The following is a 26,417-nucleotide window of genomic DNA, read 5'->3' on the forward strand; positions in this document are numbered from 1 at the left end:
CTGGGCCATTTCCGCCTCCTCGATGTGCACAAAAGCGTGGTTATCATGCTCGGCGCGGAAGAAAAACTTGAGTCCGCAGCGCGCGCAGTCGTAGGGTCGCGGCGCGGCGGCGTGCTCGGGCAGGTGGCGCTGCAGACCCGCGGCGCTCGTGAACACCGCCGAGCACAGGTAACACGTGAACGCGCCGATGCCCGCGAACGTGTGCTCGATGAGGTGCGCCTGCAGCCGCGTGGGCGAGCCCAGCGAGCGCCTGCACAGCCGGCAGTCGTGGTCGGCGGCGGGCGCGGGCCGCGGCGTGGCGTGACGCGCGTAGCACGCGGAGCACGCCCGCACCCCCTCGCCGGTCTCGCTCTTCGTAAGCGGCCGGAGGCAGATCGCGCAGCGCTGCTCGTCGTCGTTCGGCCGCAGATGGAACCGCGCGTGGAGGCGTGCCTCGGCCTCGGAGGCGAGCGTCTGGCGGCAGACGACGCAGGGCGCGGGCAGCGCGGGATGATGCCGCGCCATGTGACCGAGGAACGCCTCCTCGGACGGAAGTCTTGCTCGGCATCGCGAACACGTGTCTCCGGCGATAACCTGAACCAAAATATTTTTTATATTTAATATATAAGACATAACTAAGTCACATTCTCTTATGTGTTTGTAAGATTCGACAGCAAGCTGTGAGTACCTTGCAATGAGATAGCTTATGTTCCGCTAGCACGCCCGCGGAGGGCAGCACCTCGTCGCAGATGAGACACTTGTGGCGCGCGGCGCCGGCGTGTGCGCGCGTGTGCGCCTCCAGCTCGGCGCGGCTGCGCGTGCGCTCCCCGCAGTACGCGCACTGCAGCGCCACCGCACCGTTCTTCCTGCGCCGTTCCTCACCCACACCTTCGCCCGCCAAAGAGCCCGTGCCCCCCACGCCGCCCGCACCTCCCGCACCTCCCACACCTCCCGCACCGCTCGCGCACGGCGAGCACGCGTCCTCGCCCTCCACATTGTTGTTGTCCAAGCGCTTTGGACGGACCATTTCGCCGTTCAATGTCTGTCGTAGGCAAACAGAGAAATGAAATAGTAAGGCAAGGGATAAAAGGCATCGTTGCATAATTGTATGTACGACTTAGATATAAACCACAGTTGGGTAAAAACACTTTGTTTAAAAATGCTTTTTGAATGTACAATTTTAAGCGATGACAGTTGTATGAAACATTTTAACTAAAAAAATAGTAGTACCTGTTGCATGACAGCGTGGTGCATTTGCATGTGCCTCTCGAGCAGGTACTGGACGGCGAAGGTGTCGGGGCAGGCGGGCGCGGGGCAGCGATAGTGCCTGCGCGGTGCGGCCAGCAGCGCTCCGCAGCGGCACCGCGCGCCCCCGTGTCGCGCCCGCACGTGCGCCGCGCCCTCCGCCTCCGACCGCATCGTGCACCCCGCACCCCCACCACCCCCCGCGCCACACGGCCGGCACACCCACACCTTGCTCTCGCCGCTGTGCGCCACCGCGAAATGCACCTGCGATGATACAAATTGATCAGCTCCCCTGTGACCAACAATGACACGCTTCAAATATGTATATGGTATACTGTAGTCTTACTTGAATAGCTACTTTGGAATCGAAGACTTCTTTACAAAGAGAACAGCGGTACAAATGATGAGCGTGTAGGTCGAAGAGATGTTTCTGCAAGTCGTCCGGCGTGGGGAAGCTGCGCACGCAGCTGTGGCAGGTGTACTCGCAGGAGACGGCGAGGTAGTGTGCAGCCAGGTGGCGCTCCGTCGCCGCCACGTCCGCGAACGTGGCGCCGCAGTGCACGCAGGGCGCGGGGCTCGAGCGGCTCAGCTCCCCGCCTTCTTCGAGATGCCCTTTCACATGAGCTCTAAAAGCTTCGAAATCTGGCAAGGCTGCGTCGCACTGATTACATAAGAGTGTACTCGGAGATAGCGCCGTTTGGGGCGTTGTCGATTCTGAGCTTGATTTGGGACGTTTCGCGATTGTGACGTCGTCGCTAGTTCTCCGACTGAGGTCGGTAGGCGTCGGTTGCTCCAGGGCCGGGGTCATTATGGCGTCGCCATTCAACAGCGCGGAGTGCGCCGCGCGGACGTGCAGTTGCAGCTGCTCCATGCTAGTAAAGGTGTCCCGGGTGCAGTATATGCACGCGAGCAGCGTCGGTGGCGGCTGGGAGGCGACGCGACGTGGCGGAGTCAGGGAAGCCGCGTCCATGCCATGCGCTGTCGCCATATGGGCCTACAATATTATTCGTAACGCTTTTAGAAAGTAGTAATCACTCGAATCACAGAGTCGAATGCGAAGATCTTCACTCGGCTTCGACTTTTGACAACACACATATGTACCTGAAGCATTTCCGGCCTTCGAAAAGCGTCCCCGCAATGCAGACAGCGCGTGGTCCTTCGACGGTCGTGGTCCCTGGTCTCGCGCGGGTCACGGGTCGCACGGTCGCGCTTGTGGCCTTGCATGTGCGAAGTGAGCGCGGCCGCCGTGTTGTAGCCGCGGTTGCATACCGTGCACTGGAACGGCTTCTGATTGTCGTGCGTCTTCATGTGGATTTTCAGATGGTCACTGAAATCAAATTCAAATAATTAGTTAAGTCAGTTCATTCCGTAATTTCAAGATTGCGTGAGATGGGTTAACGATCGCTCTGTCTCTGGCGTGTTTTACAATAAGTATATGTATATATAAAAATTCAATATTGGTTCGTTAAGCTAGTTAGCAGAGAATTACAAAAAAATCACCTTGAAATTCAGTTTCTTAATGACATTATTCACGATAGCAAATGTCTTAATGTCTTTTACTTTAGAATGTTCGTTTAGTTAAAACATCCGAGCGAGAATTTAAAATTAAATGCACCGAGAGGCCATTGTGAGATCTGAGGAGTCGATTAGTCATATGAGACATAAGTGGGCACATAAAGCACGGACCAAAAGGAGCCAACAAAGGGGGCTTTTCACACGAACTACGGAACGTTCGCCCAAACACCTCTGCTAATGGCCGAGCGTCGTGCCCGTTTCGGTGCGGCCCATTATTTTCATTTTTGTGAGGCTCTCGACGCCATTTGTCAGCGGATTGTATCTTTTCACCGCTCGCCGGTTGTCGGCGATGGATCGAGTGGAATTAGTCACGTGACCGTCGCGAGGTGACGAAAAAGGTGACGCGTCGCCGACCGCGAGCTTTGTGCCCCGGCCTGCTGCGATCAATCTTACCAACGTCTATTGTCTAAAATTCTCCTTTACATTTCCTGATCTAAGAACACTCATAATAACTTCTTCACGATAATAAATGATTTCCGGCGTAAGATTATGACAGCATTATTTTATTTTCAAGTTATATAAAACTGTCTATGTAATGTATCGGTAAAGTTGTGCTTTTGGTATTACAAAACAGAGCCTTTCTGTCAAATTACAGATTCATTTTATACCTGACGACAGGGAATCAAAGCCTAAAATATATTCTTTTCAGATATTTTCATTACAAGTTTAAAGTTTCCGTAAGAACTCTAAATATATACAGTGTTCACACAAGTTTTTACCTTCTGGAGAATGCAGACTCGCAGTGAGCGCAGCGGTACTTGCGGTCGCCGGTGTGCAGCTTGACGTGCCGGTCCCGCGATCGTTTATGCTTGAACAGCCGCGAACAGAACTCGCACCGGAACGGCATCTGGTCCGAATGCGTCTGTAAGACATATACAACACATGCATAAAGGAAATGATTAAACCTCCACAACAGACACAGCAAAAACACTAATTGTAACAAAAGAAAACAAAAAAATTAGCACGTCCCAAGGATTTTTTTAAGTAGTACTTAATCATTAACATTGGTCGGGGCCGTCCTGGATGCAATTATGTCCAGATAAAATACTTCTGAAGAGCGGTTTGTAGGGCATTCGCAACCGTTGAGAAGGTATGCGCACATGTATGAATGTAGAAGAGAGATAATTGTGCCAGGACCATGCCAAATGAATGTCATGTCGTATTAAATTTTTTTTTTGAACGAAAAGGAAGTAGAATTTAGTACATATTAAAATCAAACTTCCAATTATCAAAAACAATTATGTATTAAGTAAGTCAATATCTAACATATAGAATTGTAATGCAATGGTCTGGGTGCGGTGGTCACAATGATCGTGAGAAAGGTCCCGAACAATGCGGCGCGGACCCGACGGCGCGGCGACCATCGCAAACAAACGCTTCCAACACAAATAAAACGTAAGATGTATTAACATTTTCACTCAGGGTTTTAGTATAATCTTTTAATTAACTCATCCATTTGCAATATTAACTGTCTAGACATTTGTGTTTTTGTATTGTTGCAGGTTGAAAATAACTTTCATAATCCGATTTCACGTCATTTTTGTTTGGATTTGAAATGAGATCAGTATAAAAATGTATATAAATATGTACTCCCTGAGATTATCAAAACGCGTTATTGTAAACCTTGTTTTAATCACTCGCCTTGTTTTAATTATGCTAACAGAGAAACATCAAATTTTATGTATCAATAGCACTATTTTTTTTTATTTATAATCAAAACGATTATGTTAAGCTTAAGTTTTATGGCCGTCCGCCAGCCTGTCACTATCACTTGCAGAAACATCCCTACTTGGGAGAGTTACATCATTTCATATATGTTTGAAAATTGTGACAAAAGCTAAAGGATAATTTATCAAATGGATTACTATTAAATGTATGTTGAAGTGCAGTGTAGAGTTTGTATTTGTAGTTAAATAATTTAAATTTACTTGTAACGTAACTTAATATTGTAGAGAATAGGAATCTATTACATATATTCAATTATAGACGGTCGTTTGGCGTGATGTCAAGATAGGGAATGTGAGGCGATTGTGGCGGGACTCGATTCGTCAGCGATAACATTCCGATACGGGTGCTCCCGGAGCTCAAGCCGATGGAATTACGATATTGATCTTTCCAACTGAACTGGTAATGTACCAGATACAAAACCACGTCTCATTACTTTTAATAACTTCAAACTAGTGGAACATTGCACGTATTTTAACTAAAAGAAAATAAAATAATAGCTTATCTAAAAGCATTAAGTAAGTCGATGTACGTCTCAAAAAAAGCAATAGCATAATAATGTGGTATTCAAAACGCAACTGCAAGGGTCATAACAAATCTGTACTTTAATTTATGACTAAAATGAATGTTTTTGGTATAAATTCTGTATCTTGAAGAATTTGCTTTCAGTAATTGTCATTATTAACTGGCATTATCGTTTGATGTTCTTTTAAAAACTGAAATGGTAGTCATGAGCGTTCGCTGAATATAGCATCTTAAATACTCTTCAATTCTATATACTTAACACTAAAGAAAAACTAAAACGTTACCGGGTACAAACAATATATGAGACTTTAAAAGAAGTTATTCATGAGATAATGAGAATGGTAATACATTGACGTTGGGACATAATAAGAGCGGCCTTCACACCACCCGTGAACCAACGACTGACTGAACGTTCCTAAAACAAGCTCCCAAACTGACAGGCAAGTTCACGCTTTTACTAATTGACCACCTCGGCAATTACACGCCACTGTCATGCTAAACACAAGTCACACTTGATTGACTCGGTGCAGACTTATAAGAAAAAATGTTAATTTTTGGTGACAAAATTATGCTAAAGTGATGCATGTCATTTGTTATTATTTATGTTATTGACATCAGCTGGAGTTGATTCATTACTTACGGTGGGTTTCTGATACCAAAATTCCCGTTTAAAACATAGTGTTATCTCTATCGTGTAAAAAATAATGACAGGGAAGACGGTATATTTTATACAGGGATTTTGAAGTCAAAAAACAACAGCTATTCATTTTAACTGTTCTTTACATCAGTAATGTAAAAAAAGAAAGGATCATCAACTGGATGAATTGACATCTATGGCACTCCAAGAAAGAATGTAAAGTCAGTGACCAAACTGTTAAAAACACAATTCGGAGGTATTTTGGTTTGGACAGTTACACTAATAAATCTCTGTTAAAACGGACAAACAATATTTTTAAATACGTATGTATATACACAGCATTTTTAGAACGAGACGTCGAACTGGATTATTGCTTGTCAGTTGAAAGTGGTACTTATCGATTTTCTTGTTAGTATGTAGTTAATGTTTGTTTGTTCAGCGGTCGGGTGAGGGTTTGGTCTCGTGCTACCCCAATTACCACGGGGCCGGCTGTCGGCACCATTAGCGCCACATCTCAATTTGTTAGCGCCGCGCCGACTTCTACGGCACGGCACCGGGAGACAAACAGAAGTAATATAACGTATTATATATATGATGACCAGCCCCGGATATTGTATTGATAGATTTTAAATGTTTAATATTCACACATTAGTTAGTTGTATGTGGATTGCATACTGTAATCTATAATCTATATCATGTGGTATACCCACGTGGTTTTAATATATAACATTTCAATTAACAATTATTGTCTTATCTATCTAAGAAATATATTTTAGATTGTATTTTGGAAAATTTTAATTTGTTGAGTAGTTGAGTGACATTTTTAAGACTACTTAATTAATCGTTGATGTCTTTTACCCTAACAAATTAAACGCGCAAAAGTTATTAGACAAATTTTTTTGCAATAATTTTTCCAAAAAAAATTGATCTTTTAGAATGGTCGAAATTTAAAATTGAGCGCCCCAAATATTCTTTAATTCTTTTATCAAGCTCTGTGACTAAGAAGTGACAATTATTGTTTGTAATAAGCCGCGCCGGTCAGGGATATGTCTAATTGTGCTAAGTGATAGCTCTTCCGTTTACACTTTTTTAGTTATTCCATTCCTTTAATTTTTTCTTCTGTTACTTATACCCAAGATTTTTAAAAGATGTATTAACAGTAAAAAGACAATGTAATTGACTTAAGACTTAAGTTTTTTATCAACATATTACTTAAATAAAAGACTATTTCGAATATACTATTTGTATAAAGCGATATTTATATGCTGTATGTAGTACGGCGATGGAAAAAATTCACATTAAAATCAATAGTGCAATGTTTTTTGAAATCTTATAATTAGTATTCGTGTTTCGTGCAATAATTCCGCAACAGAGAGCCGATCGCCACGGGAGCTGCGCCCCGGGTGCGGGCCGGAGCCCCGTCGCCTTAGCCCCACGAGATGGCTTACGTTTATAGCGGGAAGGCACGCAAATCATTCCACGATTTACGATTCGAGTCAAACAAACACCGTGAGAGCGGCCGACTTACGGCGGCGAGACGTTGTTAACTTTTCCGCGTAAAGGAGACATTCAAAACTAGTTTAAAGCGAGCATGATAGCCAATAAAGCTGTGGAATGGGCAGCGGGCGGCTACCGAGCGACTTTCCCAGGTGTAATGAGCGACGCCGGGCCACGGCGCGGGGTCAGCCGCGCCGCCGACGGCACCCGATTGCGCGACCCCACTTCGACGAAATCTCTTAAACGACCCAACGTAAGCGTAGCTTCATAATATTAAGTGCACGGATTCTGGGTTACAATTGCCGTTATAAATATCTATGTCTTGTATGTTATTGCAAAAGAAGGTAATGTCATTTAGAGTAATGTGTTCACTATGTCCTTGTTTGATATATTTTTTTAATTGCTTATTACAAAATGGCTATCGATTCAAATGAAGTTTAATTTTGCTCTTTTTTAATTAATGCAAGAATTATTTAGAAAGTTAAAAGTAGCTTTATCAAAGTCAGAGTCGGTCGGGTAATCGTAAAAGGTTTATTAGATTATCGGTGTGCAATTGCGGTGACCGTAGTGTCGGAGTGATAGCCATCAGGCGCGGAGTGGTGCTGCCGACAAATGTATCGCGATCTTAGCCACGCCGGAGTGAGCTGACGGCCGGAAACAAGCCGCGATATCACCGACACACCTTTATCATAGCACGGGAAAGCCGATCATTACAGGACTAAATCAATTGCTAGCTCGCGCCTATACCTTGCAACCTAATGTGCTCCGCATATCTTAGTGTGTCCCGTCTCTCGATTCTCGTAGCTTTGAACACATAAATTCAATCTGAAAAATTTATTCTGTTACAGAAATTTCCGTTTGTTTTTTATTTCCTCTTTTCCAAGGTTCAATATGTGCAGATCTTACCTTATATTATTAAGCGGATTGGTTTTCCTAATCGTTGATACGCCACTAATCTATTCAAGATAAGTTTAAACTTATTACAAGTAAATAATTTGTTTGATTGAAAATCTAGTGTATATTTTTCTCCTTTAATTAATCAACAAATGAATTTACCAGGCAACAGTTACAGCAGTTATAAATCGTATGGTACATACGATTACATATTGCCCAAGTCACTTTATAATAAGAGTTTCCCTACCGTTCAATAAATCGAATGCGATTTGTCCATTAGAAAATGTATCTTGTTGGTCCGATCGGCCCACCGTTAGGGCTACATTTTCCGAAAAATTGGGAATGCAAAACATTATATCTAATTGTGCGTCTTGTTATAAATTTTTAGGTACTTCATATTAACCGTGGATGTAACCGGTACCGTTACGTCCCGTTACAATTAAATGTAAACAAGTTGATTTAAACAAATTATTTTACAAGCAACGCATCTCAAAGCCAGTTTTCAATTTGCAACAAGCGTGCTCAGTTTTATGGCTCCCACCGGCGCGGGCGGCACCAATAACTTATGTAACTGTTAATTGATTTTATTACGAACTTTAACAGTTTCATAAAGTAGAACAGAATAAAAGCTACATAATCGGTGGGCGTTTTCTAACTGGAAACACTTATCAGTTACCCTAATTTTTATTGCTGGTCAAGCGAAATTTCGCCAAGGAAGGCTTGGGTCATCGTGATTTCGGTTGCAGTGTAGGTGGGAGGATATGCAAAGTGACATTTCTATTTCTCATATCTCGACTAGATCTGTCGCAACTCACAACGCAGCGCGGCGAGCTCGGCGCGGCACAAAGCGGCCGAGATGTGCGGTCGTAATGGCCTCAGTCGCGGGCCTCGGCTGCAAGGCTACCGCGATGCATATCAAACCTACCGGCTCTGTAAATGGGCCCGTTTTGGGTATCAACTTGCTAATGAAGCATAGCGAGTACTGTGCGGCGAAACTGGACTGTGAATTCACAGATATGACGCAAGGCTTTAATAGTCGTATTGTGGTCGTACCGGTCGACTCGCTTTATGGCACTAGACACATTTATTACCTCGGTACAACATATGTTAAACTCTAGAGGAACCCTCTCGCAGATACGGACCAGGTTTCAGATGCGTATCTGTCTCCGTATACACGCATTAAATTGTCTCTACGGAATTATTCTTGGTTTGTTTGTCATCTTGAATGATAATAAATGGTAATAAATGATACAAGGTTCTATAAAAATGTAAAAAATTTAATTAGTTTGCATCGTTAAGTATTGCATAAAGTTACTAATTTAAATACCCATTTGGGTGTCAATGACGGCTTGACTTGTTGTTTCTGCTACTGAAATTGATTGTAAAATCATCTAAAGACACATACCTGCTCATGCTTCTTGAGATAGAAATGCCTAGGGAAGGCCTTGTCGCAGAAGGGACACTGGTAGGGTGTGTGCTCGGTGGCGCCGAGCGTGTAGGGTGGTTCGCCGTCTGCGTCGCCGTCGGGCGCGTCCGCGGAGGTCGGCGTCGACGCCGGCGAAGGCGACGGCTCCGTCGAAGACGGCCACGAGCTGCCTGCCGTGCTGGCCACGCTGCCCACGCTGCCCAATGCCTCTGAACGGACGATGAAAATACACATTTTTATAAATGAATGATATACGTCAAATAGTCTGTTCTTCCTTAACCACAGCTTGAATATGGACTAAAACAAATGATGATGCACTAGCATCACCATACGAAGGTAAATTTGTATCTCAATTTCTGTTTTGTAATTAATAAACATCTTCGCTACCTTGCACCTGCATATGAAACAATAACATCGTTTTTTCAAAAGCAATATTGCGTTTTGGTAATAATGAATTTTTATTCGCAATCTCTAATCAAATGAACATTTTATTAGACGTGCTATTGATCGACTAATGTCAGAAGAAGCAATGCAATATTGTAGCAGTACTATAAAGAACATTATAGCAGAAGGCGTGCGTAGATCTGATAAAGCCGTCATAAATATCGTTAAAGCTCCATATTTCGATGTTAGGGGTGATATTTCTCCGGGAGCACCTCCGAGTGCCGTGAAATATAAACAAATTGAATGCGCCGCGATGACGCGCGGCATCACCACAAATGATGACTAATGTTAACGGAACAGCGCTCTGCATGGAGTCGCTCGCAAACAAAAGTTTAAAGGTACTCTCGCACAAATCTTAATTCTTCTCAGAATATGCCGTATAAATAACACAAATTACAGTCAATTTAAAACATTATTTAGACGATATGTTATAAAATTTGTAACTTTTTAGAGTCGTTAGGTAGCTTATTTTAAATGTTAAGCTAGATAGCTTTTTAAAATGAATGTTCTAACGTGAAAATATTAAATCAAAATCAACAAAGGGGCTGAAAATTGTAATTTACTCTCCAGGCTAACTTTCGTAAAAAATTGCTAGTACAGTAAGGTACATCCGCGCTGTTCCACTTAGAAAAAATTGTCTTGTTTCTTAGAATGAGATAAACTCCGCCACTACTTACACATCATCAATTAGGTAATACTGAGTAGCGCGGGATAATAATAAAAAGCAATTAGTCGTGTACCACTGACCGATCTTTTTCGAACAGACACATTTAAAAGCCAGGTCCTGTTCATAATTTTTTCCAAGCGACTTTTGCTTTTAAGATGGAATACCGTCAGATTCCCTGATAGTACATATATTTATTTCTTCTACGGACCCTTTCATAATAGGAACTATTTATATCAATCCGTTTTCTTTTACGCCCGTAACGGCATTGTTGTGTTTTGCAGCAAATTATATACGTACATAAGTCGGAATAAAGCAACATGTCTTTATTTTTACACGGCCAAGTTTTTTAATCTTTACGATTGTGTTAATATATTTCTATTGAGAAGAAAAAATGTGTTGATAGAGTTCAGACCTATTTCTCTTGATTCAAACACCTTCTTTTTTTACAATTAGCTAATAAAAAAATTAGTTTCGGTTTATATAAAAGTCCGTACACTTATGTATATCTGGGCATTACTATTATATATCTGCAGACAGCTCAGCCGTGGGCAATAGGATGGGCGTAATTAGCGGCGATTGCGGGCAATTCGTGCGGGTGATGGCGCCGGCGTGTGGCGGCGTAGCGGTGGGCGGCGGAAGCTCACATCCTAATTGTCGTCTCAGACACCTCAGCCGGCGCCTCGGCAATCAACGAGCCTGCGATAACACCAGTGTGTACTGCAGTCAGTAACTCCATTGCCGTTACTCGCGTCTTATCGCGATAACAGGAAGTCGTAATGATCAATAATCTGCTCGCGATTTTACATTCACTCTTAATTCAAACTACACTCAGAGTTGTTGATAGACACTCAAGCAGTCCCTTAGTTGAGATCCTAATAATTATTTATCATCAGTAGGTATCGGCTCTTCATACAAAAACAGATTAATATAATTCGAAACGTGAGATGTATAATAATATTCTGGCAAAAGTATCAGTAAGGAGTTTTCAAGAGACTATATTTACTTTCTCAAACAGCAGTGCGTTGCTAAAAAAAATCATGTCTGGATAACTTTTTAAGAGTAAAGGATTTGTATAACGCTATATAAGGCCAAGGTTTATATTTCGCTAGAACGTCATTAAGTAATTGTAGTCAATTAAAGAAAAAAGTTTTCAAAGTTTATAAGCAATGCACGCGTTTTGAACAAATAATTCAGTTGTAAGTTGCGGATAATTTGCTTGTGTAGTAGGTGATCAGTTTGGATGAAATTGAGTTTCTGCCGATTAATTGCGCTACAGAGATGACAAAAAAGATTAATAATTTAAATTTATTAACATTTGTAATAATTTTTATTTTAAATGTTTTATTTATTTAGTTAGACGATAAATAAATGGGTTTAGAAATTTAAATCGATTGAGAAAAGTTATTATTTTTTTTTTTTTATAACAGAAGGGGGCAAACGAGCAGCGAGAACACCGAAGTGTTCAACGACGCCCATGGACATCAACAATACCAGAGGAACCGCAGATGCGTTGCCGGCCTTTGAGGTGGTGATAGGCTCGCTTCTTGAAGGACCCTAAGTCGTATTGGTTTGGAAATACCGCCGAGGACAGACCGTTCCACAAGGCGGCTGTGCGAGGCAAGAAGTTGCGCGAGAATCGCACCGTTGTGGAATGCCAGCCATCCAGGTGGTGTGGATGGAACCTGGCGGTCTGTCGTGTCGTCCGATGACGGAACTCGGCGGCAGGAATCGTTCCAAACAATTCTTCAGAGCACTCCCCGTGGTATATGCGGTAGAAAATGCAGAAGGAACTAACGTCCCTCCGCAGCGCCAGAGTGTCGAGCCGATCAGTAAGAGCTCGGTCGTTGACGATTCGAATCGCTCTCCGTTGTATGCGGTCAAATGGAAGAAGCTGGTACTGGGGTGCTCCCGCCCAGAGATGCGAGCAGTATTCCATGTGGGGCCGAACTTGCGCCTTATACAGCTGTAGGCGGTGGCCCGGTTGGAAATACTGCTTCGCTCTGCTGAGCACACCCAGTTTTTTGGAGGCCAGCTTGGCCTTGTCTTCCAAATGACCGCGAAACTGAACGTCATTCGATATGTCAACGCCGAGAATACTAATACTGGCTGAGGCAACCAGGGGAGTGCCCTCGAAACGAAGATCCACGACAAAGGGTTGTTTTTTAGCGGTAATGGCGCATACTTGTGCTTTTTTGGGATTGAAGTCAACAAGATTTTGCCGACCCCAATCCGAAACTTCACCCAGTAGGGTCTCCAGTTCAGACACAAGTTTGGTCCGGTTCTCATCGGCAGTGGCCCGAGAAACGTTAGCGCGGGCCGTGTACAGTGCATCACCCGTGCTATCGTCTGCATAACAATGGATGTTGCTAATTTGCAGCATGTCATTGATATGCAGAAGAAACAGGGTCGGCGACAGTACACAGCCCTGTGGGACGCCAGCATTAATTGGTTTGGGGTCCGAGCATGCACCGTCGACAACGACCTTGATGCTCCGACCCTCCAAAAAGCTGGCAATCCAGGCGCGTAGTTTCTCGGGCAGCCCGTAGGAAGGCAGCTTCGAAAGAAGTGCTTTGTGCCACACCCGATCAAAAGCCTTGGCCACGTCCAAACTAACCGCCAGGGCCTCCCCCTTGCCCTCGATTGCCTCCGACCATCGATGCGTGAGGTACGCAAGAAGATCACCAGCTGAGCGACGCTGTCGGAAGCCGTACTGACGATCGCTAATCAGCTGGTGCTCCTCAAGGTACCTCATGAGCTGGCAATTGATGGTCGTTTCCATGACTTTCGAGAACAAGGTGGTAATGGCAATCGGCCTGTAGTTAGACGGGTCTGAGCCATCACCTTTTTTTGGGATCGGGTGGATAATGGCAGTCTTCCATGACTTCGGGACAATGCCTAGGGAGTAGGAGAACCGAAACAGGCGCGTTAAAACCGGTGCCAACTCAGGAGCACAAGTCCTAAGCACGAGTGGGGGTATCCCGTCAGGCCCACTCGACTTATGAATATCCAGAGATTGCAGCGCTTTTCGCACTGATCTCTGGATAAACTGGATTTCGGACATGGAGGTCTCGCCGCGTGGGACTTTCGGCGGCGAGTTACCTTTGTCATCCAGAGTCGAGTTGGCCGCAAAAAGAGAGCCCAGGAGATCGGCTTTCTCTTTTGCGGTGTGGGCCAACGAGTCGTCCCCCCTGCGCAAAGATGGTAGGGACGGCTTACAGAAGTTTCCTTGGACAGCCTTGGCAAGAGACCAGAACGCGCGAGTTCCCGAAGGAAGGTGCACTAGCCTCTCACCAATGCTGGCCACGTGTTCTGACTTTGCCTTGGCAATAACTCTTTTGAAGGACCTGGAGGCAGAGTTATACTTCTTTTGAATTATTATTTGAATTGAATTTGTTATTTGAGACACAAAATACACAATTTACTTGAATTTTTCCCTTAAAAATATAATCTTATATATAAAATTCTCGTGTCACAATTTTCGTTCCCATATTCTTCCGAAACAGCTTGACCGATTCTCATGAAATTTTGTGAGCATATTGAGTAGGTCTGAGAATCGGCCAACATCTATTTTTAATCCCCCGCGGACGAAGTCGCGGGCGACAGCTAGTGTTTATAAATAAATGTTGCATTACTTTACAGAGCGCATCTTTAAGAGCATCAGTGGCGCTGTTGTTAATAAAGTGCTTGACCGGAGTGGACCGTAATCTGAAACGTCCAGCTTCAATCCCCCTTTTAAAAATGTTTTTTATTGATTTTCTAATTTCATAAGTACACTTAACCGTCGTTCTTATAATAAAGGAAAACATCGTAACTTGTTTTTAAAATAAAAAAAGGGTTACGACTTATTTATTTTTTTTACGACGAATTTGGCAAAGAATTAATCTACCTGCGAGCAAGAACTGGCAGTAGTGACGATTGGTGTGGACAAGCCTCTTGCCAGAATAGTTTTATTGTTCCCTCATAGCATTGATTGATTCATAACAAGAGTAAGTCTTATCATTGACATAAAATAAGTTAACAAAACAACAAAGAATGTTTAAAATTGCGTTTACACAAATTATAAGTGAATGATTATTACATATACTTTACCAATTTACTTACGTATGCTTGAATTAATTTATATTTTCCCAATTTATTATTTTATTAAAATACGCACGACCAGAATGAGATGTAAATATGCTTTTATAATTTGAAAGTTGTTACACCTGCTCTGCTTGAATTTCGATAAGTAACCACTCAATACATATTAATAATGATAACAACAAAAGTAAGAGTATATTTTTAATTTTATAAAAAATATCTCTAAAAAATAAATCCTGTTAGAAAATATGTTTTTGTTTTTTGAAGATGATAACTTTAACAAAAGTTATATTTACCACTTTATAAACTTAGCTGATTGTACCCTGCCGATTTTTGAAATATGCAATCCAATAAATAATAATCGTAAGATATAATTATTTTTTCAGCAGGTAAGGGATCTTGTAATATCAAAATAGCTGCTACTCTGATACTAACAAACTTTGCAGTTCCAATTCTTCTTTTTGAAAATCGAATTTAAATTATAATAGAATAGATAGACATATGGCATTAGACATATTAGTTTCAGGATCTTCAACATCGAATATAATTAATTCAATCCCAACTTTAATTTGCAACTGTGCATTTTAGTTATTAAGTTAAACTCTTTTAAATCGAAAATATGTAACGATCGTAACAACTTAATCATAATAATGCAGTAACGCAGTAATGCAGTAATAATGCATCATTGTAATTTGACAATTAATGACACATTAAAAAGTAAGAAAAGAAAAGCCGTCGAAAAATTTTGGCGTAGCATAATTATTGTCAGTTGATGTACGGAAATGAAATCTCAGCTTCTGTGTATTACTTATTGGACACTGTAAATGCTGTTAAGGCGTGAGAACTATCCGTTGACATAAAAGTGTAAAGTTTTCTCACCTTTTATGTCGTCAGTGGTGACGTCGTGGTTCTCCTTGTTGGCCTGTATCTTCTCTATGAGGTGCTCCAGGCGACTGCTGTTGCCTTTGAACAGCATGATCATGTCCTGCGCAGCCGGGGCTAGCGGGCAATGCGAGCGGGGCGCGCCGAGCCACCGCGAACACCGCGCCGCAGGTGCATCGGTACCAGTTTATTTTGGAGTTTTTTGCGCGTGCGTTTACCGCGGGTGCGAATTAAGTCACGGCGCGTGTCGAACAGGTGCCGCTGATTGCAGGTCTGAGGCGTCGCGGCCTGCACTTCGAACGCTTCCTTCACGCCAATTACTAAGGTGGCAGTTACGTAACGATTACGCTCGCTTCGAATTCTATCACCTGCACGTACGTACGTACGTCTCAATTTATGTTGCGTGCGAAGTGCAATCGACTACCGTGTTGTGAACGCGCGGGCGGAAAGGCGTACGCGGCTCGACTGAATGCCGGAGCCCGAGACTCGAGGCCGGTGGGCGGCCGGCACCTCAGCGCCTCGGCACCCTGCGCCCCGCCCGCCGGACCCGCCTACGAGCCTCTTCCCCCGCCCCCGCACCTTCGGCACCCACACTAACACTACTCCCTGATTGTTCATAAACTACAAACAGACCTTGTCAGTTCTGTATAAACTTTTTTACTGCAATGTATCATTGCCAAAGACAATCGTATGTAACTACGCCCCCACTTATTCGGTTGTAGGGTTTACAAAAAAAAAAACAAAACATCAAAACCTCCTTTAATTTATTGATGAATTACGCTCACGTATATAACAATGTCATAATCGATCATGGAAATAACAGATTCCACAATATACAGTGCAAAGGGTTCGCGACGTTAAAAGGTTTTAAAGAGTGTGAAGGTAAATTGGCGAGACGTTTTCCGCCCACTGACGGCGAGGGCGCGGCGTGTGGTATGCGGCCGCCGGGCACCGCGCCGCTCTCCCCGTGCTTTACCTCAAATGCAACGTCAATTGTCTCTGAGCTAACTTTCAAGTTAAGTTGTTACATAAGTATTGGTTAAGTATATACGAAATGATGAATTAAAATTTAAAAACCTTTGAAGAAGTATTTTAAGGAATATGAAATAAGGTGTAATTGTAAACTTTTAGTGTCGGGCAGTGTCCAGTGATCGGTCGCTAGGGGCCCATTGAGCCGCTCAGAGTCGCTCGCCACTGAATATATTAGTCGGATTAGGCACCGAGTGTCGCTGGCCGCCGCCGCCACGCCGTCCCGGACAGTTTTAAGGATAAACTCGACGAATATCTGCATTTGAATGCGCCCCTGTGGTTTGCCGTCAACTTGAGGAGGACGACATTTTGAATGTTATTTTACTGTAGTAAAATATTAACATCATAAATAAAAACTTATCGAATTATAACCCGAGTATTTCGTTATCAACCAGTAAAAGGCGCTAAATTTTATAGAGACAAAATCACGCAACCTAAATGTCAGTTCTTGTTCCCCTTAATTTTGTCTCTTAATTTTTCCACCAGGATTACATTGTGCAAAAAGTGAAATCATCCTTAATTAATTAGATTTAAATCGAAAGCCTTTATACAAATTCTAAGACTCCTCCTTAATTACTTATTGTACCGTTAACCGCACAATCTATACATGTTATTAGCTAATGATAGGAGCATGAGTCGAACTAACTGACTGCGGCTGACAAATTAATGTGCATTAAACATTCAGTACTGTACGGCGTCGAGGTGGGACTGACTGTGACGTCACGGAAGGGTTCAGCATTAATACTTGAGCGGCCGCGGCTCGTGACGTGGCCGATTACACTGTCACTGAGCCAAATCTCCGGCCAATGAATAAAGTATTATGAAAAAGTGCTCTTTATCTCTCAAGGTCCGGTGTCAGCTATGACGCGGGTCCGGAGTCCGGAGTAACACTCACTGGCTCTCATCTCAATCAACTAGAATTGGCGAACAAGAGATTAACTTTGTTGAGTTAATTTTTTTATTCCATTTATGAGCAGATGTCTCGGCGTCTAATTTGACTTATCTAATGATCTAATAATTATAATATATAATCAAAATCGTTTCTAAAATAATCGTATTTATTAGTAATTTAGTTTTATATCAGGCACTTAAATATTACTACGATTTGTTTTTTTTTTTCATAGAACTAAAATAAATCTAAAAAATGGCATAAGCATGGCTTATACATATTTAATTACATGGACAATTAAATTAGGTAGATAAAGTTGTAACGGGGGCACACTTTGGTGTCATCATTAATGTACCCCGGTGATGTTTGCGCGCGGGAGCGATGCATATTTGATGTCTACTTGACGGGCTGACATCTCCAGACCCTCGCCTCGCTGAAGCCCCGGGAAGAAGATGTTAACCCTTGCCACCTCTCTGTACAGTCCGACGTACATTAATCTTTCATTGGGTTTATTTATTCGGAGAAATCTGTCTCACCTCGTTTACTTTGACATTTGGATTTTAGTAAGTGTTTACAGTACTGTGTTGATCAGTGATTTAAATCTTTTGGTTTCTTTATTATGTATACACCTATCTTTATTAATTTACACTTTAACAATGTACTTGATAAAAAAAAACGAGATTCAACTGCTTAACTATGTTAGTATTGATTAAAATAAATATAATATAGGTGCCAACTGCTTTATATTTAACAATTTCCTTTAATAAAATCATTGACAATACAACTTTTATTAGCAAATAAAAACTACAAACAATTAATCCATTATCTGTTTCATCCATATTCATTAAAAGGAAAAAAAATAGAATCTGACAATAAAAACATGATTGCGCAAAAGAAAAAAAAGGGGTTCATTTTGGTGCCGTGACGAATTTGCGTTGTCAACAAACACCCAAAAATGTTGTCTACCTGCTTGTCCCGAACAGTGCATGGAGAAGGAGAGGGGGGCCACGCGACCGTTCTTCCTAATAAATCAACACGACAGATACACGCACGTCTTTGTGATGGATTAATATATCATGATCACTCTTTCAGTAAATCTTGAATTTGTCTTAAAAATTATAACTTCCAAATATGTGAATAATAATGTCTTCATGTGTAAAGAAGTCAATACTTATTTTCCATCTTATCGTAATCAGTATAAGCACTTTGAGCAGGGTTATTTAAGGAATGGAAAATATATGTATGTAAATGAGTAGGTAAAGCGTCTGAAAAATATTAAATTATCACAGTCACGAGGTTCTGCAACCGACTCTACATATAAAAGAAAACCCTCCTGGTTTAAATGGATTTCAAATAAAATAATTCTCATTATCAATAAGTTCCAGTTAAAGTGTGGTGTAACTTTTGACTGTAGATAATTTCACGTGGCCAAATGAGCGTAAAATGAGAGGCCACACAAGGCTAGTAAATCGATTGCTACATGTTTTTGTGTGCAGATCGCAGCGTGAGATACGATGGGGTGGTCCGGGGTTCTAACTTAGTTTTATCCCTGATAAAAACGTTGTGGGTGCGTTTGTCACACAAATTTATATAAAAAACTTTTAACGTTAAAGAAACTGATAAATAAAACTGAAGAAATTTCTCATTAGACTAATGAAAGTGTATCGAGTAATGCAGAATATATTTTTATCGTAATGAGACCTATGTTAATCTCTTATACAGTACAATCATATACTGAGATCATACCGCTCACGAGGACACCATAGCTAGGTGGCTGTCAAAAGTGTGACGAGAATAGAGTTAGTGTACGCGCGATAGTCGGTGTCACGCGCGGCTACGGCGGCGGCGATGCTATCCCTGACGCGGCGCTCTCTGTGCGCCGAGCGACATCTCACACGAAATAGGTCAATTAAGACGTGGGAGTGCGACGCGACGTGACCGTGACGCCCGATGCTACCCGCGATAGCGCGCGGTGTCGCGTTTGACGCCTTTATTTATATAAAACTACTGCCAGTGCTTTTCCTACGTGATAACAATGCCTACGGTGTTAAGTACGCCATTTGTGAATATAAAAAATGTACCCGTGGCTACGCTAGACGCTAACGCGCGGTCTCCTTTCAAGTCTCGCTCTCTAAAGTGATAACTATTTAGGTAATGGCCAATATTTTTTACGTAACTTTTTACTGTTTAAGCTGGCAACCTGTCTTAAGTTATATATAATTCTTGGATGAAATAAGACTGCGCAGTCTTGGTCAAACCTGTTTAAGAAGAACAGTAGTAAAAAAGCGTAACGCCTATGTGAAAAAGGGTAATTAAGCGTGATGTCTGTTGAATAGTGTAATGCCTAGAAACTAAATAGTGCAAACCGTTCCATATGAACTGCCATTAAACCATAATTACAGTCATTACATCGTTATTACGGTCTACCTTAATGCATGTATGAAAGACAAGTATTTACTCATGAAGCAAAGAGATGGAAAAAGATTGCCTTGGTGTTATTAGTAGACTCGTTTTCCCAAAATATTGTCACCAATTGTCTAAAAAAACAATCTGTCTGTTTTGAGTGTGTTTATAGTTAGGGATATCTGGCCCGATTAAACATAGATAAAAGAGTGAACTTATAATTAAAGGGTGTTTACTGCGCGAGAAATACCTGGGCGTGAGCATGATACTTCACCCTCCGGAAACAACGGAAATGGGGTTGAGATAGTAAAGAGCACCTCCCGTCGTGCAACAATTTATTTCAAAAGAATTTAGGCGGTTAAGTTTTATAAAATGTTCAGATTGAATGTAAACATTCAATTGTCTTTCTAGCCGTGAGTTTCCGAGACCAAAATCTCCGTTTAAAACATATTGATATCTCTGCGTTATCAAAGAAAGTGACAGGGATGCCAATATGTTTTATACAGAGATTTTGGAGTCAGAAACCTACAGTTAGTCATGTAAATGTTAAGCAATAAATAACGGTTTGTTTCACATTTCTGCCGATCATTATTTTTTTTTATAAGAGAAGGGGGCAAACGAGCGACGGGAACACCGAGGTGATCAACGACACCCAAATTTTGGCACACAAAATTAGAGATTCAGAAAAGGAACATAAAAATATCCTTTGAAATAAAAAAATCCTGTCGGTTAATATTGTTTGATTGCGAATCAAACTTCAACTTGCGAGTAGTTAAACGAAGTTAATAGAAATCAATAGAGCACAGTTTCGTGGGAATCCGTGAAATAGTGACAATGGATACAGTCATGATTGTAGCAAAGGCGAAGGCGTGTTGGTGTGACGAAGCGCGAGGCATGCGCGGCCGTGGTGCCGGCCTCGGCGCCTTGTACACGAGGTCCGTACCAATAACCGTAATATGGATTATCTATTTAAAAAACTATTTTAAATCTAGTTCTTGTTTCTCTTGTTGGTCTTTTATCTACAGCGTTCGTCTTTCCTTCGACTTGCATACCTAGGCGCAACTAAAGGCTTTGGCTTTACATGTGATCTCATAATTATTTAATTAAAGCATAATTTTTTAGTCTTGGCAAATAACTTTACTTCAATTTTTTTGGTCTGTTTTGTTATTAAAAAATGATAATTATGAATTGTTAAGAGAATTTACTTAAAATGACCAAAGATATGTTCACAATGGTACAATATCGAATCCGCGACGGAAACAGTTGCGCGACATTTGCGGTGCTCTGGTCGTCGTCGTGACCAAGAATTGCTACGGCGCCGCGGCGTCACGCGGCTTTTTACCACCTCTTGGTGAGTTATGCTGAGTTAACCCGGTAGTCCCCAATACAACACGCTTTGTGAATTTGGTGCCAATGTACCCATGTTTAGTAAAAAATAAAAAGATCAGCGAATGGAACAATTCCCGAACGTCTCTAAGCCAATTGATGCTGTTTTTCATCAAAGTATTCAAGTAGGATGGAGTTTTCACATACTTTATTCGAAACCTACCCTTTTAGGAACTTTAGTGAAGACTATAGTGCTTGGAATTTTCTTGTATTTGTGGTAAGTTTTGCGCAGTAGTTAGCGTGACCAGTGGCGCGTGCGCTGGTCAGTTGGGCACGTAGATCCGGCGTAGCAGTGGCGCAGGTGCGGTGCTGACTGCGGTCGTCACATCTGCTGCACGCTCCAACACCGCCATCGAACTACTTCATAATACTAGTCCCCCAACTACTAACCCCCCAGTCTCAAGGCCCCAACCAATCTGTGCTCAGTCGTTGGCTAAATTGGCTGCGGTTTACCGGTAATGGTTAATGTGAAATTGTTTCTGTTGATTCCAGAGTTACACTGAATTTCCTGAATTGCTGGCCTTTTTATAAAATGTACCTCCATCTCAAAAAATATTTCATAAGATGAATTTTACCATAAATACAAGTAAGACATTTCTCTTACAAACAATAATAGCTAAATTTAATGTTCCTTTAGCATCCTACTGGATTGAAGTTAGACGGAGCGCTACCGGAAGTGTCGGCAACCGACCGGTAGTGGCTCTCACTTCCTGTATCCCAGTGCCACTGCCCGCCTCCTCAATGACTTCCGCATTTTAACTGCCGCCGTAAGATGCGTCTATTCTAATATATTCTCTAGTGTTTACATAATAATCCACGAATTGAAGTAAGATTTATTATAAATTATAATATATACATACATATATCTGGAATAAGAAAGTAGGTTTGGCTCAATGTAAAGTACAATATTATTATAAAATGTACAATCATCCGATATTCATATTTTGTTTACAGACTTAATTTTGCGAAAATGGTTTAATTTATTACTTATACGTTAATAAACGCACTAGAGCAAATTGTTTGTTTAGTCTAAATTGTAAATCAAGCAATTGCCTGCGATTGTTATCAAACACAATCGGGAGCACAACTTGCGTCAGATCTAGTAGAATAGCGGTCTCGTAGAATGTAAACTAAACCGAAGACGACGTCTAAATTCAAGTATAATAACAATGGAATAGGATGGCGGCAGGAAATGCCGAGGAAGCCCGGCCTCGGCAAACTAACACGCACAATGCCAGTAAGAAACAAAGCCCTTACACTCCGCAGATGTATTCTCCGTGCACAATTCTAAACACAATATTATTATAATCTGTTTTGATTACCGTTTCAAGTTACGAATTCAACGCGTCATTTTGTTTAAATTGTCTATAAGCGAAATCGAAAACTTTTACTGAAATTCTTAAACTATATTGATATTCGCTAAAAAAGTACATCTTACTAATATTATAAATGCGAAAGTTTAGATGAATGGATGATTGTTAGAATTCAGAACGGCTATCGGTATCTCGATGAAATTTGGCATAGATGTAGAACATAGTCTGGACGAACATATAGGCTACTAATTGAGTTGTTTTTTAATTCCTCGCGGACGGAGTCGCGGGTGACAGCAAGTGTAGAATAAATTTGGATTTCTCATAGGAATGAGATCATGATAGGATTGAAATTGTTCCACAAAAAAAGCGTTAAAACCCAAAAGGACAGGAGATTGGTTGCGCACGCGCCGCGTTATAAAGTCATCAGGGAATTATTTGGCACCTGCTTGAGACAGACGTCACCTGCCTCCTTTTGCGGTCACTGCCTAATCACAGTGATTGCTAAAGCGTAAACTAGGTGTTGGAATAAACTATCATTTTGTCGATAACTATCAGTTGATAGAAATCGATTTTTACACGCTAACAAAAATGCGATTTGAAGACTTTTTATGACCATTCCGGTTTAAGAACTTATTTATTTCCTTTAATAAGAATTTAACAAATTCACGCACTTATTATTTATCGAGTGAGATTGTCTGACTCTGACTCTGAATTACCGGCATGAGTTATGTTTTTTAGATACATTTTACTCGCATATTAAAAACATAATTCAAATATATCAACTTATTTTTCCACTTACGTCTAAACAATTAAACGAACGACTGTACCAATGGAAAATGTTATTACTTTTGAGCAATAGAGAAGGTAATCTTTTCCACAATGTGTAAGGTGACAAATGAATAATGGTGACTTTATTTGGGGCCGCTAGTCGTGACCAGGGCGTTTGGAACTCGCCGCAAATTCATTCCATGATTACGTTTTAATATCAGTTCCCATAACATCACAAGTATAACGAACTCACGTATCGCTCAGTGAATTAGAAAAATAACAAGTTGTTAAGTTTAAATTCGGAATTGATAATTCATCTCAGCATATATATGGCTTTTCAAATTCAAACTTAAACTTAACAACTGGGGGCTTACCACGAAAATTTGCGGGAAAGTACGTGGTTAAGATGCTGTAAATGTAATATTGGTAACTTAAATCCACGTAAGACTCTAACTAAGTGGCGTAAATCAAGTATTTTATAATTTATGTTTTCTTCAAAGGCTTTTACGGCAGCAAAATAAAGCATAGTAGCGCAGTCATCGATTGAAAACGGATGTCCATCCTATTTTTGGGTGGTCGCGCTGCCGGCTTTCATTTCATGGATTTTAAAGTCATTATACAGTCTGCTATCTCTTTGTCTCTCCCCTCTCACTCTAACTCACTTCTCTAGAGCCGCAAACTCAATGAACTCGTTAATTCATCTATTTATTGAGTCTTTGCCGTCATTTTGTTAATTGACCAGCTTGATTACTTAACCAACGTTTTTTTTTCTTTGGCGTTGACAATTAGTACCTATTCAATTAAAGAAGCAATTATAGTTAGTAATTGTACTTTAATTTTTTTTTCTTCCTTTTGTTACGACTAGTTGCCCCTCGCGACTCCGTCCACGCGGAATTAACAAAAAACTTAGTCGCAAATGAATTCTCCCACACTATGCTCTAAATCTACCCCGGATTTCAGCGAGATCTTTGCAGCCGTTCAGATATTTTCTAACAAACATCCATCCATCCATTTATCCATCCATACATCCAAAAATTCGCATTAATAAAATTACAACTTTTGAACTTTAATTACCGGTTAGCAGAAGTAGATACATATATTTTCTGTATACTTCTGATGGTGAATTTTAATAGGATTAGAATGAAGTTTATGATAACTTTCTGTTAACAAGGTATTCACAAATTTTACAAATAGGCGTGTCGGCATGGGTGCTCACGTGGGTGCGATGGGTGGCGCTAGCCCCGCCTCTTACTGCCCTTGCTCCGCCCAGCGCGACACGCCTTCATTGTTCCTAAATTTATTGCAATTTTTTGTACTAAAATTGCAACTGAAAATTAATGCAGAGGTTAAGTTTCGTCAGTTTGCGTATTTCTCAAGAAGCTTTTATTTAGCAATTTGAAGTCAATATCAATAAAGTCACAGCAGATTTTAATACTTACAGTATAGTAAACCAAATTACTACCATGATATTAAATCAGGATACCGATTATTGACGCTTTTTATTACCTTTTCTCTAGTTATAAAATTTAATATTAATTTTGAAATTATATCAGTTGTTATTTCCTTGTTTTTTTGAGTGTTTAAGTTACATTTAAGTAACAAACAAGTTACACTTAAGTTACCTTTTTATAATTAGTTTCGATGTTAAGTTTGACGTCAAATAGGAAGCGGTAACTATATTCACTAACGATTGTTGCTACTTAACGGTGTATTTAAACCTGCGATTATAATCAAACTGCAATGACATATATTCTCATTGGAATGCAAAAATCAAATTAATTTATCTAAACATATACAAAAATTAATTACGATCATGAAAAGTAAGGTTTTGGCAAACGTAATAATTCCAAAGTTTTCCGTTAGATGTCAGTGTTAAACATCTGCGAAACAACCCCTACACACGCACCCCCGCTGAAAACAGAATTTTCTCTCTTTGCCGCTAGAGTACGCTACTTACATTAAAGGATGTTTTAATTTTTAATGGGGCAACATATACTACGCTATCGTTACGGTTATCACTTATCACGCAGATAGAATTATATCTACATCCAACCGTTTTAAGACAACCAAAAACAAGACTCTGTATGAAACAATATTTTCCTTCTTTCAAATCTTTAAAATATTTTTGTTATTATATTTACCATCTTATTATAGATTGTTAGTTGATGGGGAGTAATTTGATATAATTACGGAATGCAACAAATGATTAGGATGTTGGTGTGTCAGCAAACGGTGGCATGAGGTTGTGGCGGCGAGATGAAAGGAGCACGATACAATCGGCGCGCTTTGTCGTACTCACCGCCGCGGCCGCGCGCCTTGCATCTCAGCGCTGATAGACGAACACAGAACTCATCTCTCATTTCATCAGTGTCTGTGCTCGCGAATCTATTACCAATTTTACAGCTATTAATCCAACTTGTTAGCAACTATTTGACTGATGCATCCTAAAGTTACACTGATTTTAGACAGTCAACACATGCTTAACATCCATAGTACTATCCTCTCAACCTCTTCGAGAAAAAAAACACAGACGTGTTCTTATACAAATGTCGCAATAGACAGCCAAGATTCACGGTTACTGTGATATGTTAATGTAATGCAGAGAGACGGAGGGGTAGGCAGAAACCATGGACCGGTCTATACACACCTCTGCCACTTCTCTATTTACGTCGATTTTGGGTGCTCATAATACTTGATAATTAAATTACTAGATAGTATTACATCTTATCTTAATATTAATTTAATGCGTCCAGGCCACTCCAGACCGAGCTTTGGTGCTGAATGGTGCGAGAAGTTAAATCGAGGAGGCGCGACCCGGGGGAGGTTCGGATATTGCGTCGCTTGCTGACACAGATGCACTCAGCTATGCATGGCCAGAGATGCCGCACTCCCAAGCACCCAAAACTTGCACAACTTTCCAATTGACTACTTTAACTTGAGAGATTTTATAATATTCGAGCTGAATGTACAAACTACATTATGAAATAACACATCCTTTTACATTTTTTTTTATTGAAAACACTCATGAAAAAAGTTAAGCATGGTAATGTTCA

General features: G+C 41.2%; 1 protein-coding gene across 1 annotated transcript in view; it reads right to left on the reverse strand.

Moving 5' to 3' along the window:
* Nucleotides 1–26,417, reverse strand: part of L (zinc finger protein Lobe) — a 46,606-nt gene that overhangs the window by 572 nt on the left and 19,617 nt on the right. Inside the window, exons 5-11 of the mRNA XM_013320309.1 lie at nucleotides 9,483–9,712; nucleotides 3,519–3,661; nucleotides 2,326–2,551; nucleotides 1,571–2,218; nucleotides 1,210–1,488; nucleotides 668–1,021; nucleotides 7–573 (exon numbers count right to left, since the gene is read on the reverse strand). Of these exons, the coding sequence (XP_013175763.1) occupies nucleotides 7–573; nucleotides 668–1,021; nucleotides 1,210–1,488; nucleotides 1,571–2,218; nucleotides 2,326–2,551; nucleotides 3,519–3,661; nucleotides 9,483–9,712 (2,447 nt within the window). The remainder of the gene's footprint in view (nucleotides 1–6; nucleotides 574–667; nucleotides 1,022–1,209; nucleotides 1,489–1,570; nucleotides 2,219–2,325; nucleotides 2,552–3,518; nucleotides 3,662–9,482; nucleotides 9,713–26,417) is intronic.

Source organism: Papilio xuthus, unplaced genomic scaffold (genome assembly GCF_000836235.2).
Source record: "Papilio xuthus unplaced genomic scaffold, Pxut_1.1 DF825946.1, whole genome shotgun sequence".
In the NCBI taxonomy this organism is placed as follows: domain Eukaryota; kingdom Metazoa; phylum Arthropoda; class Insecta; order Lepidoptera; family Papilionidae; genus Papilio; species Papilio xuthus.